The sequence below is a fragment of the Zeugodacus cucurbitae genome, chromosome 4 (genome assembly GCF_028554725.1).
Source record: "Zeugodacus cucurbitae isolate PBARC_wt_2022May chromosome 4, idZeuCucr1.2, whole genome shotgun sequence".
Classification (NCBI taxonomy): Eukaryota; Metazoa; Arthropoda; class Insecta; order Diptera; family Tephritidae; genus Zeugodacus; species Zeugodacus cucurbitae.
The window spans coordinates 20,838,020-20,863,278 of NC_071669.1; the positions used below are offsets into that span (position 1 = coordinate 20,838,020).

Sequence of the window (25,259 nt, forward strand, 5' to 3'; positions counted from 1 at the left end):
ACGTAAAAATCACCGAAATCGGACTATAACTTTTCAAGGCTCCAGTTATTGAATATGAGGATCTGCAAGTTTGGGGTTAATTGTTTATTGAAAATATCGGTAAATCTCTTAGTTATACCCGAACTTAGCCCTTCCACATATTTATTATATAGCGGTTACTAAGGGGTTTAGAACCCCATTTTTTCAAGATTATCTCTTTAGTATATTTTAGTGCTTTACATCCATTTTCAAAATGGCAGACTTGTAATAAAGTTCGTCGTTTAAAAAACAACGCAGATTCGATAATAACAATTAAACTTCTATGCTGACTGACCCGAGCTCCCCGACAAAATATGATCTATTTACGGTTTTATCTGACTAAATTTTAATACTTACCTTGCTATAGAGAAGATAGTCGCAAGCAAATACGATAATTATGTTGTTAGCTGATCTCACATCTACATCTCAGATGTGATTACTACTCTTGTTACTTACGAATATGTATGTCCTTATGTATTTCGCTCAGTTCTTTTCTATTAGCTTTTCGTAAAAAAGTGTTTCCAATTCTAGAAGATCCTAAATGGTTAAATTACTTTAAGTAGGCTTACTTCTTGTCGACAAAGAACTTGTGTAAACCAAGAAAGAGCACTAGAAAACTTGATTTCGTTAATTATTTAGAAAATCGTCATCTCTTTATTATTTCTAGTGAAATGAGCTCAACTTATGTCAAAAGTTGTAGACTAGCTTCTTCTCCTATCTGCTGTTAAACGTAACGAGCATTATTCAAGCCCACAGAATTTTATATGTTTATATGTATGTTCGTGAATTGGGCTGAGCAAAAACTTGAAAATGATCCGGATTTTCATCGAAAAATTATCTTCAGCGATGAAGCTCATTTCTACACAAAAAATATATGCTTTGCATTCCGAAAATGCTGGGCGACGGCGTCATTGGGCCAGCACGTTGTTGTGAATGGGAATCGCTACCGCGCAATGATAACCGAATATTTTTGGCCTGAATTAGATGATATGGACTTGGACAATATGTGGTTCCAACAGGACGACGCCACAAGCCACACAGCGAATGTCACAATCGATTTATTGAAAACAAAGTTTTCGTGAACGTGTATCTCACGAAATGGTTTACACAATTGGCCGCCTCGGTCATGCTGTCATACGCCGTTAGACTATTTCCGATGGGGCTACGTCAGGTCTATGATCTATGCCCACAAGTGAGCGACGATTGATGAACTTCGTACGAATATCGAACGTGAAATTGCAGCACTATTGGGAGATTTATGCTCGAAAACCGTCGAAAATTGGGTTCAGTGTCTGGACTTCTGCAAGCGTGCCGGTGATGGCCATGCAAAATAAATCGAGTTCCATACATAATGGCATCGAATGTACTTTCACATAAATAAAGAATATGAATTGATATCTCAAACCGTTTTTTGTTTTATTAAAAAAAAACTTCTGTAGCGCTCTTATTGAAACCCCTTTAGTTAGAGAGAGAGCGACAATTACAACAGCCGGTTCCGCGGTACCGAAATTGACCCGAACTTTATCCGTCCAAGAGCTGTTATAACGGCGAACTGAACCTGTTTGAATAATTTATTTCAATTAATTTTTAATTTATAAGTTAATTTTGTCATAAGAGAGATAGAGACAGAGAGAATGAAAGAGAAAATGCATTTATTCATAATTTGTTTGTATTCTCTAAATTATATTTATTTATTAATTTTAGGTTTTTGTTTATAATTTATTGCTGCATTTGTTTGTATTTGTTTTTTTTTCGTTTAGCTTGATATTTGTATTTATATTTTTTAATTAAATGTATTATTTATGCTTAATCGTATATTAATTGCCAAATATTAAATAATTAAAGATAATTAAATTATTTAAATAACATAACGTATGAATTAACTGTTCTTTTTTACAAGCGTACAATATCTATGTGTCTATATATATAGTATGTATATATGCATATGTGTGACACGCTTCGCACAATAAACAAATGCGAAATCTATGAGAAAAAAAAACTATATAAATAATAACTCCGCTAAAAATTGTTTGCAATAGTCAAAAAGAATATAACATTTCTCTATACATATACTTTATATATACATATAGATATGTATGTATATATACATAAATATATATATAATTCAATATATTTACTCGTATGAGTGTTTTTGTTTGAGTGATTTTGTTGGCATGCAGTTGGTTGCACTTTTTTGCTTTACAAGCAAGTTGTATTGGTATGCTGCGCGCATGCGCTTACGATAATTAGCGCGCCATACACATGCAGCACACCAAACATTTTTAATAGTTTGTAATTTCTTTAATAATTTTTTTTTTTTCATTTACGAAAATTATCAGAGTAGCACATGTCCACAAGAGTCCAGCATGTACGCGTTGCATATATATTTATATATTCGTAATACCTTCAACAAGCAAGGCAAATTAGAGCAGCAGGAATAATATGTTTGTATGTATGTATGCATGTTTTTAGTACTCGTTATGACAGCGTAGTGAATAAATAAATATAAAAAAAATATACATATATATATATATAATAAATAAAACAACCTAAGACCCAGCAATGCATATGTGGGCGACACACACCACTGGTTAGGATGAGTTATGAAATTTTGTTTTCGTCAACGGCGAAAAACACAGCACTAAATTGATTGCAAATTTTTTGTTAATTTTCTTCTTTCTCTTTTTTCTTTTAATTATTTTAGATTTGCTTAATTTTACTTTCGTTACGAGCTATTAGTACATACATATGTATACACAATAAACACCTGGAATCAAAGTTGGCTGCTGCAAGGCGTATCGTTTTGTTGTTGTTGAGTGTGACGCCAAATTTTCGGAGAAAAGCGCGAATATTTTTAATAAATTTAATGTTTTTTTCTTCTTTTTTTTGTTTCAGGAGGGGGATTCTCAATATGTTTGTTTGTATGTATGTATGTAGGTAGTATGTGGTGCTTAATAAATAACTACTAACAACGACTTTAGCCACTTAAATAACAAACATATGCACATACATATACATATATGTATGCTTGTAGGTTGTAATGACTAGGGTAGAGTGGTGTTGGTGTTTAACCGAATTAATGTTTTTTTTTTTTGTTTTTGTTTTTCTTTTGGTTTATGCAATAAAATTGTGTTAAATATATGCTTTAAAGTAGACGCCTTTAGTTTCTGTTTAATTGTTTAAATTAGCATGCCAAAAGTGTTCGTGTTTCAAATATACTTTGTAGATGATCTTATTCAATAAAATGCATCAAAACTTTTCTATACATACATCATACTTTTATAAATGGTACATAATTTTTAGGCAAATTAATTTCAATTATTTCACCGATTTAAGGATATTTATTTACAATCCAATTAATACATACATGTGTATATACATATATATATATCGGCATTACTACTACTAGGATAAGCAACTTTAACCCTCAACCCTAGAATTCTTTAGAAATGTAAGACAATTGAAGTTGTTTTGATTGCCGTTAACAGTGTGTGTGTGTGTGTGTGATGAGCGTTAGCGCTATAACGGTAATGGGCGTTAGTTATTTATATGTTTGTTTGTTTGTTATTTGAAACATGCACGTGTTGCCGTAGGGGGGTATGTGTTAGGAGTAGATGAATTCACTCGTACATTATTTAGGGCAAAGTATAATATATAATACCTTAGTTTAAATTTTCGTATTTTGTTTGCATTTGCAAATATAATTATTTTGAATATTTTTGTGTTCACTTTTGTTAATAATCTTTGTGTTTCTTTATATTTCGTTTTTGTTTTAATATCTGCTTTTCTCTTATTCTGTTTGCTTATATAATTTTCACATACACACGTACACAAACACTCACATACACACATACTACAACACCACAGCCAACTAAGTGCGGCCAGTTTGTAGTCGCTCGGCTCACTACTCATTTATATATATGTATATACATATATTCATATATTTATTTATTTACATCGGTAGCCGATCTACGCCGATTTGCTGCTTGCTGTTGATGTTGTTGGTGCTGTTGTTTGGCAGCTTTGGCTAATGCCGAAATTAGCTGTTGATTTATGCTGGCATTGCCAGTTGTGGTTACGGTGCGTCCTGCAACTTGTATGTGCTGTTGTTGTTGTTGTTGTGATTGCTGTGTTGTTGGCGCCGTAGCTAAATGCTGACCGATTATAATTGTTTGCTGCTGTTGTTGTTGCTGCTGCTGCTGTTGATTTTGATGCGTGGTCTGCGTTTGTGAGGCAGCCGTCGCAGTCACTTGATTCAATATGCGCGCATGTTGTTGTTGCTGCTGCTGCTGTTGTTGTGGCGTTTTGATAGTTTTCAGCTGCAATTTTTGCGTGGACATCACAATGGGAGTGGCAGTTAGGTTTGTGGTTGTTGTAATGGTGTTCGCATTCGATGCTGAAAGTGGGTAAGTGACGAATAAGATGTTAGAAGTTTAGAAATATAAAGACAACAAAATTATTTTTCAAATACATGGGTTGATATACATATATTGAGATGTCTGTGAAAGTTTGTTATAAGAAGTGTGGCTTTGTAAAATAACCATTTCTAAATTATACTAAGAATAACATTATTTGGGTTATCTTATTTTAACTTCGAGAAATTATTATATTTGATATTCAAATATGTCAGGGTTAGGTATTGCCTGATCCTTACATCCATTTGTTCCCTCAACTTATTTAATGTTATGGGAAACATTTTCAAACAATTTCATTAAGATTTGAAGATCCGAAGTTCATTTTTGCACTATACAAAGCGCTTGAGGAAGATGTGGAAGTTAAATAAAATTATTATCTTATAGCTGGAGCAAATTATGGTTTTTGTTAATACTTGTTTAGCTTTATTTGTCTATTGAAAAGCTTTATAATCGTAATAGACTTTAAAAAGGTATTATAGAAAAAACCATAATTTTTTTCTTGTTTAGATCGTCACGTCTAAGGTTAAGGATTTGATATTTCATGGGGTTTATGCTGAGACATTGAATTATATGCTGAGGCATTGAAATATATTGAGACATATATCGCAATTGGAAGTGCAGTACCAACCGAAACATAAAAAGGGGATACAAAATTTGAATTGAAAATGCCTGGCTGGATTATATATACATGAGTTTCGGAAGTATAAAAATTCTTAATACTTGAATTAGTGTTTATACTAGCAACTAAGTATAGTTCGAGGAATGTGGGACATTAATTTTTTTTTGAAAACGGATCTTCCCTATTGTGGTAAGCAATAAGTCGAACATACACATATTTTTCGCGCGTTATTTAAGGAGAGTCTGGCAATTTCCTCAAAGTTGCTAAATTATTTTTACATTATTGATCGTAAAGCAGCAAGGCTTATTAATTCTGAACAAGATATAATTAGAATTTTGAAAAGCGAAAGTTAGTCTTTTTAGGTAAAAAGACAATGTTTTATTATTTTATTTACAAATTGAAGTCTAATCTTCTTTTATTTTGGGCCATAACATTTAAAATCTCTTCCTCCGCCACGTCTATATCTCTATGGATATTCAAGAGAGCCATTCCGTTCAGGCGTGTTTCTCCAGTTTTATTTCTTAAATATGTTTTAAGCCTGCGAAGTGAGGAAAACGAGCGTTCACTTGAAGCGACAGATATAGGGATTGTTGCTCCAATCTTTAAAAAACGATGCACTGTTTTGAAAATTTTCATTTGAAAAACAAATAATAAGTAAAGTTGTGTATCTAATTCAGACCAGTTTTTTCTGGATGTTTTAATTAAAAATATAGAAATTTTAGTTAAAGCACTCAAGTATTTTTTTGCAAATAAATAAATTTAAATTTATTTCACAACAGTTTGCTCATGGAACGAAAACTGAAAGTCATAATAAATGAATTTTTAGTTTTCCTGTGTTATGATTAACAATAAACTCTAAAAAACATAATAGAAACCTTATTGGTGACTTTTCAGTTCAGAACTAATTTTCAAAGGAGGCCATTTTCGACTCACAATTCCCCTTGAATCTAAAAAAATCCAGTTCAGCAGCCACAGAGTTATAAGGCAAACTCATTACTTTGAAGCAAATTAAAAAAATGTCTCTGTCCAGTTTATATTTTTCTGGGGTTTTTAATTGGCCTACATTCCCACAACTTTTTAATACTATCCAGATACAATAGGTTTGTTTTTAGTTTAACATTTTCATAGTTTCAAAAAATTAAATTCTATCAGCAGAAAAGTATCAAAATAGGCCGTTTGTGAACAAAAAAATGAACAAATCACAAAATTTAGAAAAAAAAAGTATCAAAAAAGATACAAATGTATCGGAACGGCAACGCTGTTAGTGACTAATGTATTCATTTATTTTACATATTCATACATCGTCGGCAGAAAGATTGCTTTGAAAACAACAAATTACAATTTTTCAAATGACTATGTAGAATTAAATTCTATTATTTAAAAATTCAATTACTTTGGGGGGGGTTTTAACACCCCAAAACCCCCGCCTGCGTTCGCCCCTGGTCTGCATGTAGCCCTATCGAGAACCTTTGGGGTATACTTGCAGGTAAAGTCTACTCAAAAGGAAAGAAATACAACACAGTGTTCTCGAACTAAAAAATGCGATTCGTCAATCTTGGGAGGAGATTAGGTCAGAAATCTTACAAAGTTTAGTGAATTCTATACCGAATCGACTTGTCATTGGGTAGATTGCAATTAAAAGAGAATAGGTGGCTCTTAGAGGTTAAAAACAAGTATTTCTTTATTACAACTAATTTGTTCGAGCCAATATATGGAGAAAATTTCACCAAGACAGTAGGTTTTTGGTTCAAAATGAGTTAAAAATTAAAATTTTAATATTTTTTCTTCGTTCATTAAATAGATTTATCCATGACATCTTTTTGGTTTATTGATTTTAGATGAACCAACAATAGGTTATACTGTCCACGGCGGATGAGGTACCAAAGGCTGAATTTTCGGAATTTTAAATAAAAAATGTACTAAATACTGCTTAAATATGTATCATTGATATGCCGAATTTCTTAAATTAAATATATGAATTGATTATTTAAAATGTCCTTTTTTGAACCTCTGAAACCCACGTAACCCCGTAAGGCAAATATAAAGGACTTGAATTAATAATAAATAAATTTGCACAACCAATTATATCTTACCATTTATTGGCGTTGTGGCGATTTTCAGTGTGGAACCACCAATATTACGTTGCGTTGCAATCAATTGCCGTTGTGCGCCGCTCAATTGCTTCGTGCCGACAACTATGTTGCGCGGCCGTTGCTGTAAGGTGCCGACCAATTGGATTGCCGTCTGCTGACCACTATTGATAATGTTGCTGTTGCCAACAGCAGCGCTACTACCGCCAGCAACACCACTCACGTTTATTGTCGTTGTTTGTTGTTGTTGTTGTTGTGATTGATGTCCTTGCTGTTGCTGTTGCGTCACTTGTTGCTGTTGTTGCTGCAGAACAATGCTGCCACCTGCAACACCACCACCACCACTTGAGGTACGAATTGTTTGAGGATTGAGTTTTTGTACACCGGGACCAACAAATTGAGCTGGAATTGAAAGGGGAAGTACGCGGGTTGTTGTTTTGATTTTTTTTTGTTGATTTATTGGTTAAATGAATTGGTTCTGGCTGATTGATTGACTGACGCTAAGGTTATTATAAATTTATTTGTTGTTGTTGTTTTGTTAAATATGTACACACAACATTTAAACAATAGTATATACATAAATTTTCTTTCGATTGAGGAATAATGCGTATTTGATGTGTATAAAAAGAGGTTAGTAATTTATACGGTGAGTGCAGCGATATGTATGTGGGGTATAGAATATACATGGGATTTGGGTCGGGACAGCGAAATGACAAACTTTTTTTTTTATATATTTTCAAGTGCTAGCTTGTGGGTCTTTATATTAGAAAAAATATGCTTTGTGCATTTGTTTATATGTACATATATGGCAAAATGGTTGGGCGCACACCTCTCCTAGGTATTTACGACGACATATGCTCGTTTGTTATAATTTTACACTATTTTTTTTTTATTTTTGTTAACGGTGAAATTGTGTTTTTTACATTCAGTGATAACGTGCAGTGTAATTTTGAAGTTTAATAGTAATGATAATTGTGTTTTAGGAATATAAGCAGTACGTTCGAGGAAAGGAGCAGGGAATTTTCGTACGAAAGCAATGAAAAATGCGAAAAGAAAATTGAATTAGTGTAATTTCGTCAAGTTAAATGGCATATTTTTTGTAGAATTGTAGTGTTTAACGGTTGTCTTTTTCGGGTCGACAATTGTTCATAAGTAATAGTCTTATAAAGAATCAAAACAATTATAAATATACTTAAGTATTTATAAATACATATATATATTTAAGAAGGCCTGTAAAGCAGTCAAAATTAAAATTTTATTCCGGGTTAGGAGTATTATTCCACTATACAACAAAATCGACATTTTTCTGGGTATTGGACAAAATGAGAATTTTCCGGTAGATTGAGTCTTACTTATAAAAAGTCGATTCTCGGGTTTTTTCGAAGTTAGCCTTCAATATCGAAATATTTGACTTCGAGTTTGAGCTTACTGGGAACGCTATTTATTAGAATATGTAAGTTACCAAAAAGGTAAAAATCATTATCGCGTGACTTCCTCAATCTATTGCTGGAAAAAATAATATGAGCTGCAGAGCTAAATAGAGAAGGTACAATCTTCTATTGGGTATGGTTTATACCCAACCACACCTATGTGATAATTCGACTCTTAAGTAATAATTGTTGTTGTATAGATAGAAAACAATCTAATATTTAACTCTCACCGAGTTGAAAGCTCTTGTCCGGCAAAGTCCGGGTTCCGGTTACATCCAACATATAGCAAAGAACAATTATGGTCTGATTCGTCTAAGTTAACTATACTAACTTCATACAGACGAGACATAGCAAAATTATTTCGCCTCTTCATCATTATTCATCTTAATATACTATCTAATCACATGTGTGATGTTATACCCTCAATATTTAACAGTTAAGCTGTTCTATTTGTAAGACCTCAAATTGCCAGAAAATAAACTTTAATTTTTATAAATTAAAGTAAATAACACTAAATAAAAATGTACTCACCAATTGGCAAAGTTAGCATGGTTGTTGTGGTGCCGCCACCACTCGCTGAATTTCCCACATTGCCAACACCACCACCTGCGCCACCAGTCGCAGTATTCGTTAGCACTACAGTTTGCGTGCCGGCAGTTGTGGCTGTGCCGCCAGTTGGTAGATTCACAATCGTACCCGTGGGTGGCACAACATGTTGTACGTGATTTTGTGTTTGCTGCGTCCCCGTGGCCGCTTGCAGCGTTATCGTATGTTGTTGTTGTGACGACTGTTGCTGTTGGCTGTGTGTTGAGACAGGAACTGATACCAATAAACTGCGTTGTTGTATATGTGTTTGTTGACCCATACCACTGCTGCCGGCGCCACCAGCAACATTGTTGCTAGTTGAAGCAGCAACAACACCCCCACCACCAGCGTTGCCGCCGCCGCCACCACCACCGCTAACTACACACGACACAGTGGCAGCATTCGTTTGTGATGTCTGTTGTGGCTGTTGTTGTACAGCCGATTGCAATTGCAAGGAGAGCGGTTGCGCTAGACCTGGTATTTGTAGTTGTACATTTTGAAGACCGGGAAAATTGGCGATAGCGCCTTGCAAGAGATTAATACCTTGTAAGTTCAATGTGGTGGTGGTGTTGGAGGCAGTAGATTGCTGTTGTTGTTGCTGCTGCTGTTGCTGATGATGATGATGCTGTGGCGAGGGTGATGGCTGTGGATGTGGACTAGACATGGGTGAGTGTATAGATGAGGCAGCAGCTGGCGATTGCACCAGCGTTTTCGTTAGATATTGCGTGTGTGCATGCGTTTGCTGTTGCTGCGGCGACATATTTGGTATCGCCGTAGCCGTAGTGGCACTATTGTTGTGCAAACGCTCAAGCAGCACTTGATTTTGCGTTTGCGACGACTGCGAATGATCCGAACCCGATGGCGAGGGAGTCGCTGCTCCGAGCAGCGTCAAACTGGTAGCGGTGCCCACCGAATTGGTGGCGCTAGTTGGCTGTGGCACTGCAAAACCACTAGCATTCGATGCGTTCGAATCACTGCCAGGCGAAGGTGCTGCCACCCCTACAACTATGGCATTTGGCGGCGCACCCGTATTACTCGAGTCGCGCCGCAATGCATTCGCCAATGCGACGCGCTGTTGCTGCACACCACTATTGAGTATTTTGATGCTACCGCCGGAGGTACTGCTCACCGCATTCACGGTGCCACCGCTGCCACCCAACGTGTTCACAGTGTAGCCAAAGTTGGCCGAATTTGGATTGGTCATTATCGCTGGCGGTGAGGCTAACTGTGAGGCGAGCGCCGACATGGAAACGCGTACTGTTTGATGTGTTTGGTTGCCAGTCGTTTGTTGTTGTTGTGATTGCTGCACATCCGCTTGGCTTTGATGTTGCGCTGCTTGATTCAGATTGACTGCAACCAAATTGCCGGCTGCTGTACGGAAGGTAGTACCACCAGTACTGGCTGTTACTATATTACCACCACTCGTGACGATATTGAATTTACGATTTGTATGCAAGAGATTCTGTAGCACTTCATTGTTGGTCGGTTTGCGTTGTTGTACGGTTGTTGTTGCCGCTGAGACAGTGGTTGGTTGTGTCGTCACCTGCACAAAATTATCGCCACTAACGATGGTTTGATGTTGCTGCTGTTGTTGTTGTTGTTGTTGAGGCGTAGATGTTGTGTGCTGCACCAAAGTGACAGTTTGATGTTGACCAGTGGATGTGGTGAAAGTGCCGCTTGCCACAGGCGTACTTGTCATGGCGGCCGGTGCGCTATTTAATAAGCTACGTATGGAAGCGTTGCTGCTGTTCTTAACATTGCTACTGCTACTGCTCACAGTGTTGTTTGCTACAATTAATTAATAGCGTTAATAATGACACAAAACATAGGTATATGTGTTGATAAATATTTACAGGTTTGCTGCAATTGTTGTTGTTGTTGTTGCTGCTGTTGTTGTTTTTGTTGTTGAAACTGATTGGCGCTATTCATGATGTTGGTGAAGATTGCATTTATCTCCGGATTGCTGTGTAATGTAGTGGAATTGCTACTATTGTTACTACTGGCAGTACTCTGTTGCTGTTGTTGTTGTTGTGCAGATTTATGCAAAAGTTGCTGTTGTTGCTGTGCAGTGAGTAATGGCGCGGCCTTTAGCTGCGCTTGCTAAAATGGAAAGAAGGAGAGCGAGGAAAAGTTTAAATAAAAAGTAAATAAAATACAAAAACAAAAACAACATTCAGCAACATACCAATATTGGCACACTGGAACTGAGTTGTGTGCGCAGCGCTGAATTTGCGCCAGCAACGGCATTCAATTGAGCCGCCGTGATAACCTGAGTCTTTTGTTGTTGCTGCTGTTGTTGCACATTGGCAGGTTGTATAGTGATGCCGGCGTGTTGCAGTGTTTGTGTCTGCTGCTGCTGTTGTTGTTGTTGCTGACTCTGCGTAATGGGATGTTGTTGCACTAACACTAGAGAACCGTTACTAAGACTGAGTTGCGTTGTGGTATGGGCATTACCACTGCCACCCACCGAATGTAGTTGTATGTGTTGTGTTTGCTGTTGTTGTTGTTGCTGTTGTGCATGTGCAACACCGCTTGTTTGTACATGCAACGTTGAGCCATTCGCATCAATATATTGTGTTGTAATTTGTTGCTGTTGCTGTTGTTGTTGCTGCAGTTGTTGTTGGCGCAATACTTGCTGCACCGCGGCCGCATTGCTGGCAGTCAAACCGACAATATTAATATTCTTCGACAAATTGCTACCAGCTGGTGTAATAGCAATATGTTGTTGTTGCTGTTGCTGCTGCTGCACACCTTGTGTTACTTGCTGTTGTTGCGGTAGTCCAACAGTGCTTATATGCTGCACAGTGGCGGGCAGTAAGTGTTGCTGCTGTCCATTTGGGCCCACCAGTACAACGTGTTGTTGCTGCTGCTGCGCCTGCTGATTGCCACCTGCTGTTGTTGCTGCAACGGTCATGTGTTGAGCATTCACATTTGTGGTAGCACCATGTTGCACTTGCTGTTGTTGCTGTTGCTGCTGTTGTTGTTGTGCTGCTAATAGCGCCGCCTGCCGTTGCTGCAATAACAAAGCCTGTCGTTGTTCCGGTGTTATGCCCGTATGTGTCACCTTAGGCAAATGTCCAGGCATCAAATGCGTAATTTTCACCGCCTTGCGCCCCTCTTCGGTGAAAATTTCCGTGAATTGCTGTATGTAGCGATTCGCATGTATGCGTGTACCCAACGAAAAGCGACAGGACTCGCCGTTGCGTTCCCCCTCACGATAATCACGATCCACATATAGCTCACCCAGGTACTCAGAATTCGAGGGTCGTTGGAAAATCGAAAGTTTTATGTGATATATCACGCGACGTCCAGCATTTTCTTCGCGTTCCGTTTCCAGCACATACTCCTCGATCAGTTGCGGTTGGCAATCGGTTGTTTCACGTGGTCGTTCGTATGTTTTCGCATACTTCTCCACGCTTATTAGCTGCTCGGGCACCTTCAGATTCGCTGGATACTCGAGACGTGGCGGTCGTATGGGACGTATGACGTCACGCGGTCGACGTGGCACTTTCGATGAGAATGACGTGAGCATAGCACTCACCAATGGATTATTGCTGGGTGCAGTTGTCGCTGTAGCATTGGCATTTGCACTACTACTGGTGCGTGGTCTGGCGCGTAAACGCGTTAAATAATCACACAACTCCAGTCCATAATGGTGTGTGAACTGATCCAATTTCCGCTTACGATTTATCGATATCTGTGTATACTTCTTCATTTGACGCCGCAATTCGTGTGTATTGAATAGTTGACGTGCATTCTGTGCATTGATAGCGAAACGCCCAATGTTGGGATCGGGATCCAAACACAACGGTTCGGCAGTGGCCAAAACCAACTGACTTTCTAGTTGTAATTTATCCTCTGCGCCACAAATCGCCGCACCCACGGTTGAGGGTACAGTTGGATTTATGCTCATATTCGTTGTGCTTGCCAAGTGCTGTACATCAGAGAAGATGCTAGCATTTGTGGGCCGCAGGAGGACGTGTTTCGTATCACAGATATTCGTCGAAATAGCGAAGGTTTGGCGAAAATCGCGTATTTGCGCAATCACACAACCAGCGTAAAATACATTCGGCTTGGCGTAGGTACGTGCAGGTTCGCTATCATCTTGAGAAGCGTTCAGTGTGAGGCTCGGTGCATTCAACATGTCAACTAGAAAGTCCGGTATTACCTCACGATCGATGCACTGCAGCAACTGATCGTTCTCGTACGGCCAACGTAATACTTCAATAAGCGCATACTCATTTTGTTGTTGGCTATCCACATCAGCTCTACCGCCAACTTTTAGCTTCAATTCAGCTGCGCTGTCAAAGTCACTGCCAGCGTATTTTAAATCCGGCGGTATGGCGGCCAAACTCAGTTTACTACTACTACTGTTACTGCTGCCTGTGTTGCGACTAGAAGCACCTCTATATGTGTTAGCCGATGAGCTGATACTCATGCCAGCTTGCACGTTGCTATCAGTACCGCTACCGCCTGGTACGTTGCCCGTTCCATCACCACCATGTATTAATTCGCCGTTAGGCGTCAGCAATTGCCGTTCATCATAATGTAACGCTAATGAGTATCCTTTATTACCCGGGTATAGGTTTACAACGATAGTGTTTAATTTCTCACTCTCTACTAAACGTTCCAAAACAAAAGCACGCGAACGCTGTTTGAGCTACAAAATATAAGGATAAATTTATTAGAATTTGATTTACAATTTTTAATTTAAGAAGTAAAAGTTTGCGTTTTTGTTGATGTTATTTGAGATTTTCTATTGCGTATATAATTTAGTGTTACTCTTAAGACTTAATAGTCTTGACAGGCGGCAGCACTAATTTGCATTAGCGGGCTTAATTTGCATTAACTAGCGAATTTGATGCATTTTAATGCAAATAGTAATGCACAAAAATTTCGTGCATTTAGCTGAATTTACCAAATTTGAGTCGGTAAAAATTACCGATTTTTGGTATTGTTAATGCTGATAGAAAGAAGAAGAAAACGTAAACAAATGACTTATGTTTCTAATTTGCAATTAAATTTTGCGCAAATATATTAATAACTAATTTTAATGTTTTTAGACGCCAGAAAGTAAACAGAGAACAGTTTCAACAACAACGATAATCAGCGACGAAAATGTGCTGATAGATTTCTTTACTTTTTTTATTGAATAGCAGATTGCTTAATCAGCTGTCTAAATGCGCAAATCTGCCGTCTGTCACCATAAAATTTCAATGTGCATTAATTTAGCTCGTCTGTCACTTCTATAACAGATTATAATTCAGAAATCGCTAAATTACAAAGCCGCACCATATTACAATATTATAGTACATTAGCTGCTTACCCCAGTTTCCGTGAACGCATTTAGATCGTTAGCCAGCAATTGTAAATAGTATTCTCGAATTTTATCATGTATGTTAAAAAATTTCGTTGACCCTGCAGCCGTTGTTGTGCCACTAGTACTAGATGTTGCTGTTGTTGTGCTGCTAGTTGGCACAGTGTTGTGACCATCACGCTTATTATTTGATGCACGTGTCGCTGATGTTGATGGCGATGAACGGCTTGTGGCATCTTTAGAAATCTTCTGTCGCTTACTAGGCGAAGAGGTGGGCGACGCAGATTGCACCGCCGCACCAGCCAATGGCGATGATGCATTTAACAAATGCTGCGGTGGATGATGATGCGTCGTCGTTGATTGTTGGTAGTGGTGTTGGTGATGATGTGTATGATTGCTGTGCTGTTGTTGAGTACTTAATGACGCGGAAGGACGTTTATCAGCCTTTTTGTTATTATTATTACTGGTTATTGTAATATTATTATTGTTGCTTTGATGCGTTGCTGTTGTTGTTGTGGAAAATTGTGATGACTGCGTTAAAGATGTTAGAAATGCATTTGCGCCCATGCCACCATAGCCGGTATTAGCATTTGAATCGCCCAGTGATGATGAAGAATTTACGCCTGGCGGTGTGGATAACAATAATTCGGGCACTACCGGTGAAGGTGAAGTGATCGAATTAAAGTTGGAAAGATTTGTGGATGATGAACATGATGATGGAGATGGCACCGCAGACGTGGTATTAGCGTGCGTCGATGCTGTCGTTGTTGGTTCTGCGAGTAGCACAATTCCGTCCAAACTACCGATATTGCCGCTGCCGCCGCCACCACCAACACCACTGCTACTACTGGTTGCGAGTATTTCAGCAGGCGGAACTTCACTGGGCGATTCAGTGCCATCATCGAAAATACAAAACGGCGGTTGGCTAGGAATCTGTGTGATGTTGCAATGTAGCAGGCTTGAGTCGAGCAACGAACTTTTCGTGGGAAATGTTACGCTGCTCAATGGTGCTGGTGGTGGCGGTGGTGTTGTGAGTTGTTGTGGTTGCGGCGAGGGTGCAGGACACTGCAATGCAGTCTGTAAGTGCTGATAATGTGAGTATTGCGGCTGCTTGGTTTGTTGTGGTATAGAAGAGTTATGCTGATAGATAAGCTGCTGGTGAGGATGTTGGTGTCTCAGTATGCTACTGCTGCTGCTACCGCTTGAATTCAACGAGTTTAACGCTGTAGTTGTCGAATTGCTGTTGCTATTTATGCTAGTGTTGGAGCCTTTGAGCTTTTTAAGCGTGTCATTTATTATAAACTGTAATACAAAAAAAAAAATAATATTTTAATAAATATCTCTGTGGGGTATAAATATGTATTGACTGGTAATACAAAGTTTTTCATCTCACTAATGTATACTTACATCAGCTTCTTGACATGATGAATCCAGGCTTTGCATGGTGCCAGTAAGTCCTTCCTATTACAATAAAATCTAATCACCGACGACATTCAAATTAAATTCAATTTTTTTGTCGAAATGTGCATTAAATAAGCCGGCTATTTGTCTTTAATTTAATACACAAATTTAACTGCAAGATTGATTAGTTACTTTGCTTAACTACTCGGTGTACGCACTTGAGTCAAGCATAAAGTTTGTGATTACCAATCAAAGGGTTTACTTCAGTCTATAGGAATGACGTAGTAGTTGCAACGCTTTTTATGCTACTTGTTTAAAAAAGTGCATTATTAATTACACAATTTAACAAGTTAATAACTTAATGACGCGGAAAATGCAGTCAGAAGGATTTCACTTTTATGGGAGTACGTTGTTTATTTTACTGAGTTAAATGAAAGTTCTTATGCCTTGGCATTTTAGAAATGACATTGGCTATTGAAACTATACTTTTGTTTAATGTTCCTCGCTTAGTTGTTGTTTCTTGTGGTTGCGCTGGCATAGTGGCAAGTCTGTTAAATAATAACTTCTACTCTTGCTTCTTTGTTGGCTGTTTTAAATAGTTTAAGTTATATTTTTACTAATGCAAACAAGTTATGGTGGGTAGGTAGCGCACAGTATGTCACATTGCCTCTATGTTGCACTTTTCACTTTTCGCCTCTTTTGATTAAGTAATTTTTTATATCTTATTTAGTCTGTTAAAATACATCTGTATATGTATCTTTAATATTTGTTCGGTTTAATATATTTTTGTTAAATTATTAGAGGTATGCCGTTTCCTTTGTAGTTGTCTTTTTATTTAACCTTTTGAAGGTGCTACTGAGCCGGGAGTAAATTAGCGCTCCACAGCCGTTTTTACGTATACGCCTTCTTACGCTGTTTCCTTCTACTTTTTCTTGTGCACGAAGTTCCTTCAAATTACACGATATTCTTTTACCACTTTTTGACAAACTGCCTGATTTTATTCAATTCCTTTTTTTATACTATAACTACTGCTTCCCTTTTTGTATTAATAGCTTGTTAACCGTTTTCTTTTGGTTTTTTGGTTTGTTTTGCTCTTCAATTTGTTAATGAAATCTGAAAATGGAATAGGAAAATGACAGATTAATGTATGTATTAATTATGGTAAAATTAACTATATTTAATTATAAAACTATGCAAAATGATTATAATTAGCGAGTAGAGTACAATTTTAAATGTTTTAAAAAGTATTAAAATTATAATGTAGTAAGCAAAATATTTCAAAAACGTTATAAATTTATTTGCATAATTTTTATGTTTCACTTGTTTTCCACACGCAGACACATACACATTTATTCGAAGTCAGTGCATAATAATGAACAATACAAATTTTCAATTCAATTTTTTTGCATATATTTTTTGTTTCGTTTGAAGGATATTTTGTTTTCACATAAAATTTTAACCAATGCAATACATATCGCGTAACTTCTCAGTACACAACGAGGTTTACTAATATCAGTCCATTTCACTTCTCACCTATCAAAAACACAAATACTACGTTCATTGTTTTACTAAATATTTAATGAAATATTTTAACACTTAAAGATATTTGCGTTGCAGTCTTGTTTTTCTATTTAAACAATACCTTAAAAAAGATTTTTCTTTATGAAAATGTGAAAAAAAGTTTTGCAATGTTTGCATTTGACACGATTTTCTTGATTTCCCTTTTGCGTCTTTTCTTCGCTCTCACTCAGCATGAATATTTGAGTGTTGCCACAAAACAATACAGAATACTTATTTTATGCCAATATTCTACTTATTAATGTTATTAATTTTTGTTAAATAACATAAATATATTGTCGCTACATATTTCTACCAAAAGAGTAAATAATTTTTACGAATAAAATAAATTAATAAAAAATAAAAACATTTATAAAAAAAAAATGAGATAACATATTTACGGTTTCCTTATTTTCCTAATATAAATATATAAAACCAATTAATATTTTTAAATGTTATACTAAACATACATTGAAACGAAGAATAAGTGAGTTTTGAATTTAATAAAAAAATTGTGTTCTTTAAATATAAAAGTATGTATTTACGTGATTGCATCATTTAACCAATTTGTGAGGAATTTAATTTCATTTAAAAAATAAACCCAATTTCTTAACTGTTTCTGTATTGCTAACACTCATTTGTTAAATAAAATTATTGTTTATGTTAACAAAACAAAATTACAGACAGTTACATTTATATGGTAGTTCAACCATTTCGTAAACTTATTATTTTAGAAGTTTGTGTTGGGTGGCAACATTACACCCCCTAACTTCAATCAAACTAATGTCCTGTCAACATACCATGCTGCTTCCATCATTTTTTTTCTCTCATTGTCGATGTTGTTTATTTGCCAAACTGTTTAGTTTATCTACCTTAAATTTCACAAAACTTTGCACATTTCATCACATATTCAAAATAACTTAGTTGCAGTACTACGTCTGGAAATATACCAGACTGACGTCTTAATTTATCATTGGGATATGCGATTTTTTTCTTTATTTGTCACTGCCTCGTCGTTATTTCGGTGTCGCATTCGTGTTAACACCTTTTCTATTGTTGTCCACTTATTTTATTTTTTGTTTTCTTATCGTTATATTTAGTTTGCTTCCAATGTTTCTTGTTTTTCTTCACTTTGCTTTTATGTGCACTTTTGTTTTGGTAAAATTTATATTCGCGCACTGTGCAAAATTGTTTATTAAACAAAATATACAAACCGAACACTTTTAGCTTGCATTCCGCTTTCACGATGTCTCTTCATCTGAGTGAATTTCACTTTATTCTCCTCTTACTTTGTGCAGCTACATTTGACTGATGTTTCTGACAGTTCTCTTTATCGTTGTTTTTCGTCATCGGCACACTGCTCGCTAGCCATACCGATTAAATATCTTCAGAGCGAAATTGCGACTGAACCATTTGTTATACCAGTGAAATTATACGAGTATTGCAGTTATGCATTTATCTCTATCTCTCAACCACTAGGACAAATGTTATTAACAGTGACTGTTATTTTAGAATGAGAGAGCGCTGTTACACTTCGTGAGTGATTAATGTCTCCAAAGGAATGCAGTGAAATTTGAATATCCCGTAGACTTAAAAAAAAATTCTTATATTTTTGGTTTAGAATTCTTAAGGATGGCCTATTAATATTTCAAAATATCTAATGATATATATATTCTCTAAATGTAACGTAAACTATTTTGATTGTGTTTTATTGCAATGAACTAAGTCGACTGTCAAATTAAAAGTTAGCATCAACAAATACTTATGTATATGTATATGTATTAACTTATACATACAAACAATGTATCAGCTGTTATTCGAATTTATACCGACATCTCATTTCTTAGGCGAAAATTTTCCGTGAGGACAATTAAACTGATAAATCGAGTTAGATTTCTGAAAAAATATTTATTCATATTGAGTGTAATTTATTTAATAATATAAGGCTTCAATTTCATTTCATTAAAGGGATTAAGGGTTCTCCAATTATTTCGTGCAACATAATTTTTTCATTTATAATCTGAGCCGATAAATTCCTTAATATAAATAAACCCTTTACTAAGAAAACAAATAAATGTACAACAGGCGTTTACTTTTCCTATATTAAACATTTTTTATGCGAATTTTTAATAAATTGTATAGATAAGAAATGTGGCCAATATTATGAAAAAAAATTCAATGGAATATCTTTTAAAACTGTATCTATCTATTCTCTAATATGAAACCAAATTATTTGTTGATCGTTTTGTGAAGACGAATATTTTAATATGCATTGACAAATATTTATATGTATTGTTAATATAATTTAACGATTTTTTTAAATATAGCTTTAATTATATTATTACATTAAATATACGGGACAGTGTACGAAGCAAACTGTAATCGGAAGATGATTTTATGAAAACAAACAGAAACCAGGCAAAGCAAATTATTCGCAAGGACACAGAATTAAATGGTTTATTTCTTGCGATTTATAAACTAAATAAACAAATTATAAAACATTATTACTTATCTCTCGTACGGTGACATTATGATTAAAGTTTAACAAACCTTGAAAATTGTTTTTTTTTTTTTAATTTACGTGTTCAATATTACGGCAGAAAGGAATATAAAGAGATAAAATAATCACTGAATGTGCATGACAAATTCTATCTGATCAGAAGCGAACACAGTTTGTCTGTGTGTAATTTAGGAACTAATCGGAGTGTATAACTTATATGGGTATGCCACAAATTCTAATGAGAAAAAAAATCAAGGAAATGGCAGCGGGAGTGTTATAAATATTATGAAATCTTTTTTTGTGTCTTTTATAAATGTAAAAAATGGAACATATTCAAAGAGGCATTTGTATAATGTTGAAATATAAAGAGGCAACATTTTCATCGAGAAAAGAAAACACTATTAATAAACCTTTTTAGAGTTAACTTTAAAATAAATTAAAATAAACTGTGTTTAGTTAATAATTTTTTGCATACAAGATTTTGGTTGACTCATTTTTAAAATTACAGTGGTTACGCTATCCCAATTGTTTTTGGAATGTTTTTAAGATTTTGATATTCTTCCGACTAGAATCAGTGATTACTGAGAAAAGATATGATTGAGAAGTTGTAGGCATAGAGAGAGAATATTAATATCATGAAGGGACACGATTCCGATTACTTTGGCGATCACGGTTGGAGAACAAATTGTTGTAAAATATTTATATTTAAAAGTACAAATTTATGTATAAGTAAAACATGGTATTTCAATATGTTTAACACTATTTTCTCACATTTTTCACTTAACACATTGAAAATTATACTGTCAACATTGATTAATTTCAACTTTTATATTTATTTAAGGTTTTTTAAGCAAAAATTACTTTAAAAATCATTGATTACATTGCCACATGGAAGAAACCATATATGAAGGATTTTGCAACGACTGCGTTTTCTTTATTTTGGGCTAGAATCTTTTCCTGTATCAAATATATGAAAAATAAACGTTTCCATGTAAAAAAACTTATCCTGGTTGAGCCAAAACCGGAGGTGTTCAAAGTTGAACTAACACAGGTGTTTAGTGACAGAAGGGATTATCCTCAAAAAAGAGACATTTTATAACTCGAAGTCTCTCTAACTCGAAGTTTTTTTTGTGGATTATGGTGAATCTAATATTGTCAGAAAAAAAATTAAAACTAGACCAAAAATGTTTCTGTACATTCCTTGCTTTTTTTTTGCGGGGAAATCTGGCTATAATAAATTATTTGTGTAAAATTATTGACAAACCTCCATCGAATGAGCAGATAATAATTCAAACATTTGAAAAGTCTGGAACTTTACAGGTAAAACCAAGTTCCGGTCATACTAAAAAGTTGACACCCCACGGAACATACAATCCTGGGAGCAATACAGCTAGACCCAAGGCCTTCAACTCCAGTAATATAGAAGGAAGTATTACGCAGTTCAGGGTTTAGCGTTCATCCTCAAACCACTCAAAATTTGTTTTACAAGAATGGGTATATACACGAACAGCACGCAAAAAAACCTTTAATACCTCTGGGGAATCGACAAAAGAGGCTTGCATTTCCAAGCAAATACGCTGATGAACCTGACTCGTTTTGGAATGACGTAGTATGGAGTGACGAGTCAAAATTCAATAATTTTTGTTCAGTTTTTTTGTTTTTTATATAAATGAAATTATAGAATTATAGAATAGTTTCTTCCAAAAAACAACATGTACGTAAACTTTTTTCCCCCCCTGTAAATGTGAAAAGAGATTTTTTACTTAAAAAACTATAATAAAAGTAAAGTGCACACTTGTTACAATGCCTACAATTTAAGGAAAAACTTATTTAAAGCAAATTTCTAAATAATTAATATAAAATAAATATGTGGAAATAATGTAGTGAAGTGAGAGTGTATCATAAACAAAATGTAAATGAAAATTCAATATATAGCGAGAAATTACGTGTTAAAATTGTCCAATTTTTAAACTTTAAACGCGAATATCTCGAAAACTGTAAGTCTCGGCACGATTCCGATTCGGGATATCGGGTGAAAGAGCAGGCTCTCCCCAGCAGGAATATATAAAAATATTCTTGATCGGAGTTATAGTTTTTAAAATATTCGTCTTCAAAAGTTCAATTTTTTCTATAAGTAAGACATGGACACACTTTAACGCAATTTTTTCACATTTTTCACTTCACATATTGAAAATTACACTATTTACATTCAATTTAATTCAAATTCTAAATTTATTTAAGGTTTTTAAGCAAAAATTACTTATTAAGTTTTCTGTGTTTCTGTGTTTACAATTATGTGGAAACCGAGCGTTGCCACATGGTAGAAACCGCAGATAATGGATTTTTCAATGACTGCGTTTTATTTATTTGCATATCATAATTTTTTGTTGTAGAACTTTCTTCTGCATCGAGTATGTATATAAAAAAGCTTTGCAGGGATGTCTGATTTTTTTTCGCGTAGAACTCCTTACATCATTGGGGGCCTTCGGCAACGCTTAAAAAATGACCCTGGTGGAGCCAAAACCTCGGTGTCCGAAGTTTTTTCTCGTCGATTTCCTTTCTGCACAGGCGGCCTTCAGCCGCGCTTTAAAAAAATAACCCTGGTCGAGCCAAAACCAAGGGTGTCTGAAGTTTTTTCGCGTAGAACACCCTTTCTGCACAGGGGGCCTTGTGCCACGCTTCAAAAAAATAACCCTGGTCGAGCCAACACAAGTGTTAACAACATATGGGGCTGTTATCGATATGATTTTTTTAAATTTATTTTGTTAAATAAAATAAGAGGAATTTTCGCAAAAAGAAGAATTTATGGATGAATTTATATTTATTTATTATATTTATCTACAATGTGGCAGCGCTCGTTTTCCGTATAATTGAAAACACATAAATCTTAGAGTGAAAAGTGATATATATAAGCAATGAAATATGATATAAGCAATGTTTGCTTAAAAAACTTTTAATAAATGTAAAATTTGAATTTTATTGAATGTTAGCAATATAATTTCAAATATTTGAAATGAAAAAAGAGCGTACAATGTGTTACAAGTGTGTGAAATTGCTTGGCGAAATTTTTGATCTTTAAACCGAATATCTCGAAAACTAGGCGTCTGCGGTACCTATAACCCTATATATTTTTTAATCGGGAGGACGTCCTCTTTCCAACGGCGCCCTCAGATCGCGGCGCCATAGTAATCGGAATTGTGTCTAAGTCTCCTGCGGCTATATATATTCTTAATCTGGAGGATCTTCTCTATCCAACCATACCCACTTTCGGGGATATCGTGAGATGCTATACTAAATCCCAGCCTTTTTTATTTTAAAGTCGAATATCTCGAAAACTAAGCGTCTACGGTACCTAAACTCCTTATATTTTTTAATCAGGAGAACTTTCAACATTCAGATCGCGGCGGCAAAGAAATCGGAATTGCGCATTGTGTTCACAGTGTAATCTTAAGCAAGACAACGCACCGAATACCACATTAGAGACCACTTGTAATGTTATTGTTAGTCATATTGACATTTTAAGTATACAATAAAAAACAAAATCTAACAATAGAAACTGTTAAACACCTGTTAGTGATAATAATAATATAATATGGGGTTGGAGGGAAATATTTTGTTATCTAAACAAAACTTTAATATTTGCTGGCTACCAGTGCACATTTAATTATTTATACATTTACATGTGTTTGTAAAATTGCATTGAATATTATAGTTTAATTGTGTATAAATAAAATATTACATCACTGACAATTATAAAATTGAAAATGACCATAAGCAACTTACCATTATTACTTTACTACTTGAATCCAATAATTAGGTATGAGCAGATAATTCAATTTGATTTAATGTTTTTAAGTGTTTATAATATCAACATTTGAGTAACATCTCTGGTTTTACTTTCAAATATATTGTTCCATTGTTCACAATGTTCCGCGATTAAAATTTCTTCACACAGTCCAACTCGCTCACACCATTCAATGGTGCAACTCTATATCGTAGCACTGTTCTATTCACGCCACTGTTTATGAAAACGAAAACAAATAAACAGATGAGCAGCAAGCAATTCACTCTCGCTGTTTGTTATAATGTATATTTCTTACGTTTTCGCACGCACGCATGCACATACCATACACACTTTTATACGAGATTGTAGCGCAGAGGCAGCGAAAATCACAAAAACTGCTGTGACTGCGAGTCGAAACGAGTACACTGTAATGTTTATAATACCGAATATGTGAATAGTTCTACACATTCGTAGGCATAGAGAGCATACGACTGAACGAGATAACACTATTTCATAGCAGCTGAGACGTGAAGTGCTACGCAAGACGCTTGAGGGGGCGAAAACTGCGGCTGCGACTGTGACTGCTACTGCAGGGTACTTGTGTGGGAAACGCCGAACAATTTTCGTCTACAAGTTTTGCTCACATAAAAATCTCTATAACGCTTTGCTTGCATGTACACGATTTCACTCATTCACAATAAACAACCCATTGAATTGTCATTCTGTACACTTTGCAATAGTGTACACAATCTCACGAATTGCGAAAAAATAACGCAATTATGGAGAAAACGACAACGATGGAAATACGACCGAAATCGCTTCACAAACTAGTCTGGCTCGTTTTGGCCGTTTGCTGTTAAAGCGAACCAACACTTTTGGCTATAAGTGCAACAAGGATGACAAGCCTTGCACAAATAATAACATTTTTGATTACCACAAGAGTTCTGCGTGTGTCAGAGAGAAATCGAATGCTGCTGGTGTGTATATATGAATTCGCCGCAGGTGTTTTTCTCGTCCAACAATGACAGCTAAGCCAACGAGTACGAATGACAGCTGGCTGCACGAACGAGTGTAGTGCGTTCAGTGCAGAGACTATTAAATTCAGATAGTTTTATATGCACACTGAAATATGATATCGTATTTACAAAAATTAGCAAAATAATAATATATTATTTATACAAACACTCTTTGCCATTAAATAATATTTAAGTTTAGTATTTTTATTTGTTTAAATAAGCCGATAAAAAATTATAAATTTTCAGTATTCGTAAAACGAAACATTTAAAAAAAAAACACTATTCATTTAAAGAGGTAGCAATTATTATATTATTTGTTTGTTAAAATTTTTCATAAAAATTTATTTGAATATTAAAAAAGAATAATAAAATGAATTAATAACTTTGCATGTTATGCCCAAACGGCAACGTTTCCTGGGTTAGTTTGAGTGTCACTGTATACCATTAGTGGTTTCTAAATTATTAAAATAGTAAGAGCAAATTTAAATTTTCATAAAAAACTGTTAAAATAAAAAAAAAATTTATGA

General features: G+C 35.3%; 1 protein-coding gene across 6 annotated transcripts; it reads right to left on the reverse strand.

The window, feature by feature from the left end:
- Nucleotides 1-1,948: 1,948 nt before the first annotated feature.
- Nucleotides 1,949-24,599, reverse strand: LOC105217207 (uncharacterized). 6 transcript variants are annotated; one of them, XM_029042411.2, is made up of 8 exons: nucleotides 23,716-24,586; nucleotides 15,882-16,988; nucleotides 14,484-15,776; nucleotides 11,343-13,817; nucleotides 11,011-11,257; nucleotides 9,104-10,945; nucleotides 7,146-7,544; nucleotides 1,949-4,414 (listed from the first exon to the last, which is right to left on the reverse strand). In XM_029042411.2, the coding sequence occupies exons 2-8, from the start codon at nucleotides 15,915-15,917 to the stop codon at nucleotides 3,963-3,965; spliced, it is 6,744 nt and encodes a 2,247-aa protein (XP_028898244.2). In that variant the 5' UTR covers nucleotides 15,918-16,988; nucleotides 23,716-24,586; the 3' UTR covers nucleotides 1,949-3,962. The 6 variants fall into 6 exon arrangements, with proteins under 6 accessions (XP_028898244.2, XP_028898247.2, XP_028898246.2 ...); XM_029042414.2 differs by lacking the exon at nucleotides 23,716-24,586 and adding an exon at nucleotides 18,647-19,435; XM_029042413.2 differs by lacking the exon at nucleotides 23,716-24,586 and adding an exon at nucleotides 18,233-18,631.
- Nucleotides 24,600-25,259: the final 660 nt, after the last annotated feature.

Bases quoted from the DNA above. Each gene is read 5' to 3' on its own strand.
- LOC105217207 (XM_029042411.2), bottom strand. From the start codon at position 15,917: ATGCAAAGCCTGGATTCATCATGTCAAGAAGCTGAT. The intron at 11,258-11,342 runs GTATGTTGCTGA...TTTCCATTTTAG, and splicing joins GTTCCAGTGTGCCAATATTG to CAAGCGCAGCTAAAGGCCGC. The intron at 7,545-9,103 runs GTGAGTACATTT...TTTCAATTCCAG, and splicing joins CATGCTAACTTTGCCAATTG to CTCAATTTGTTGGTCCCGGT.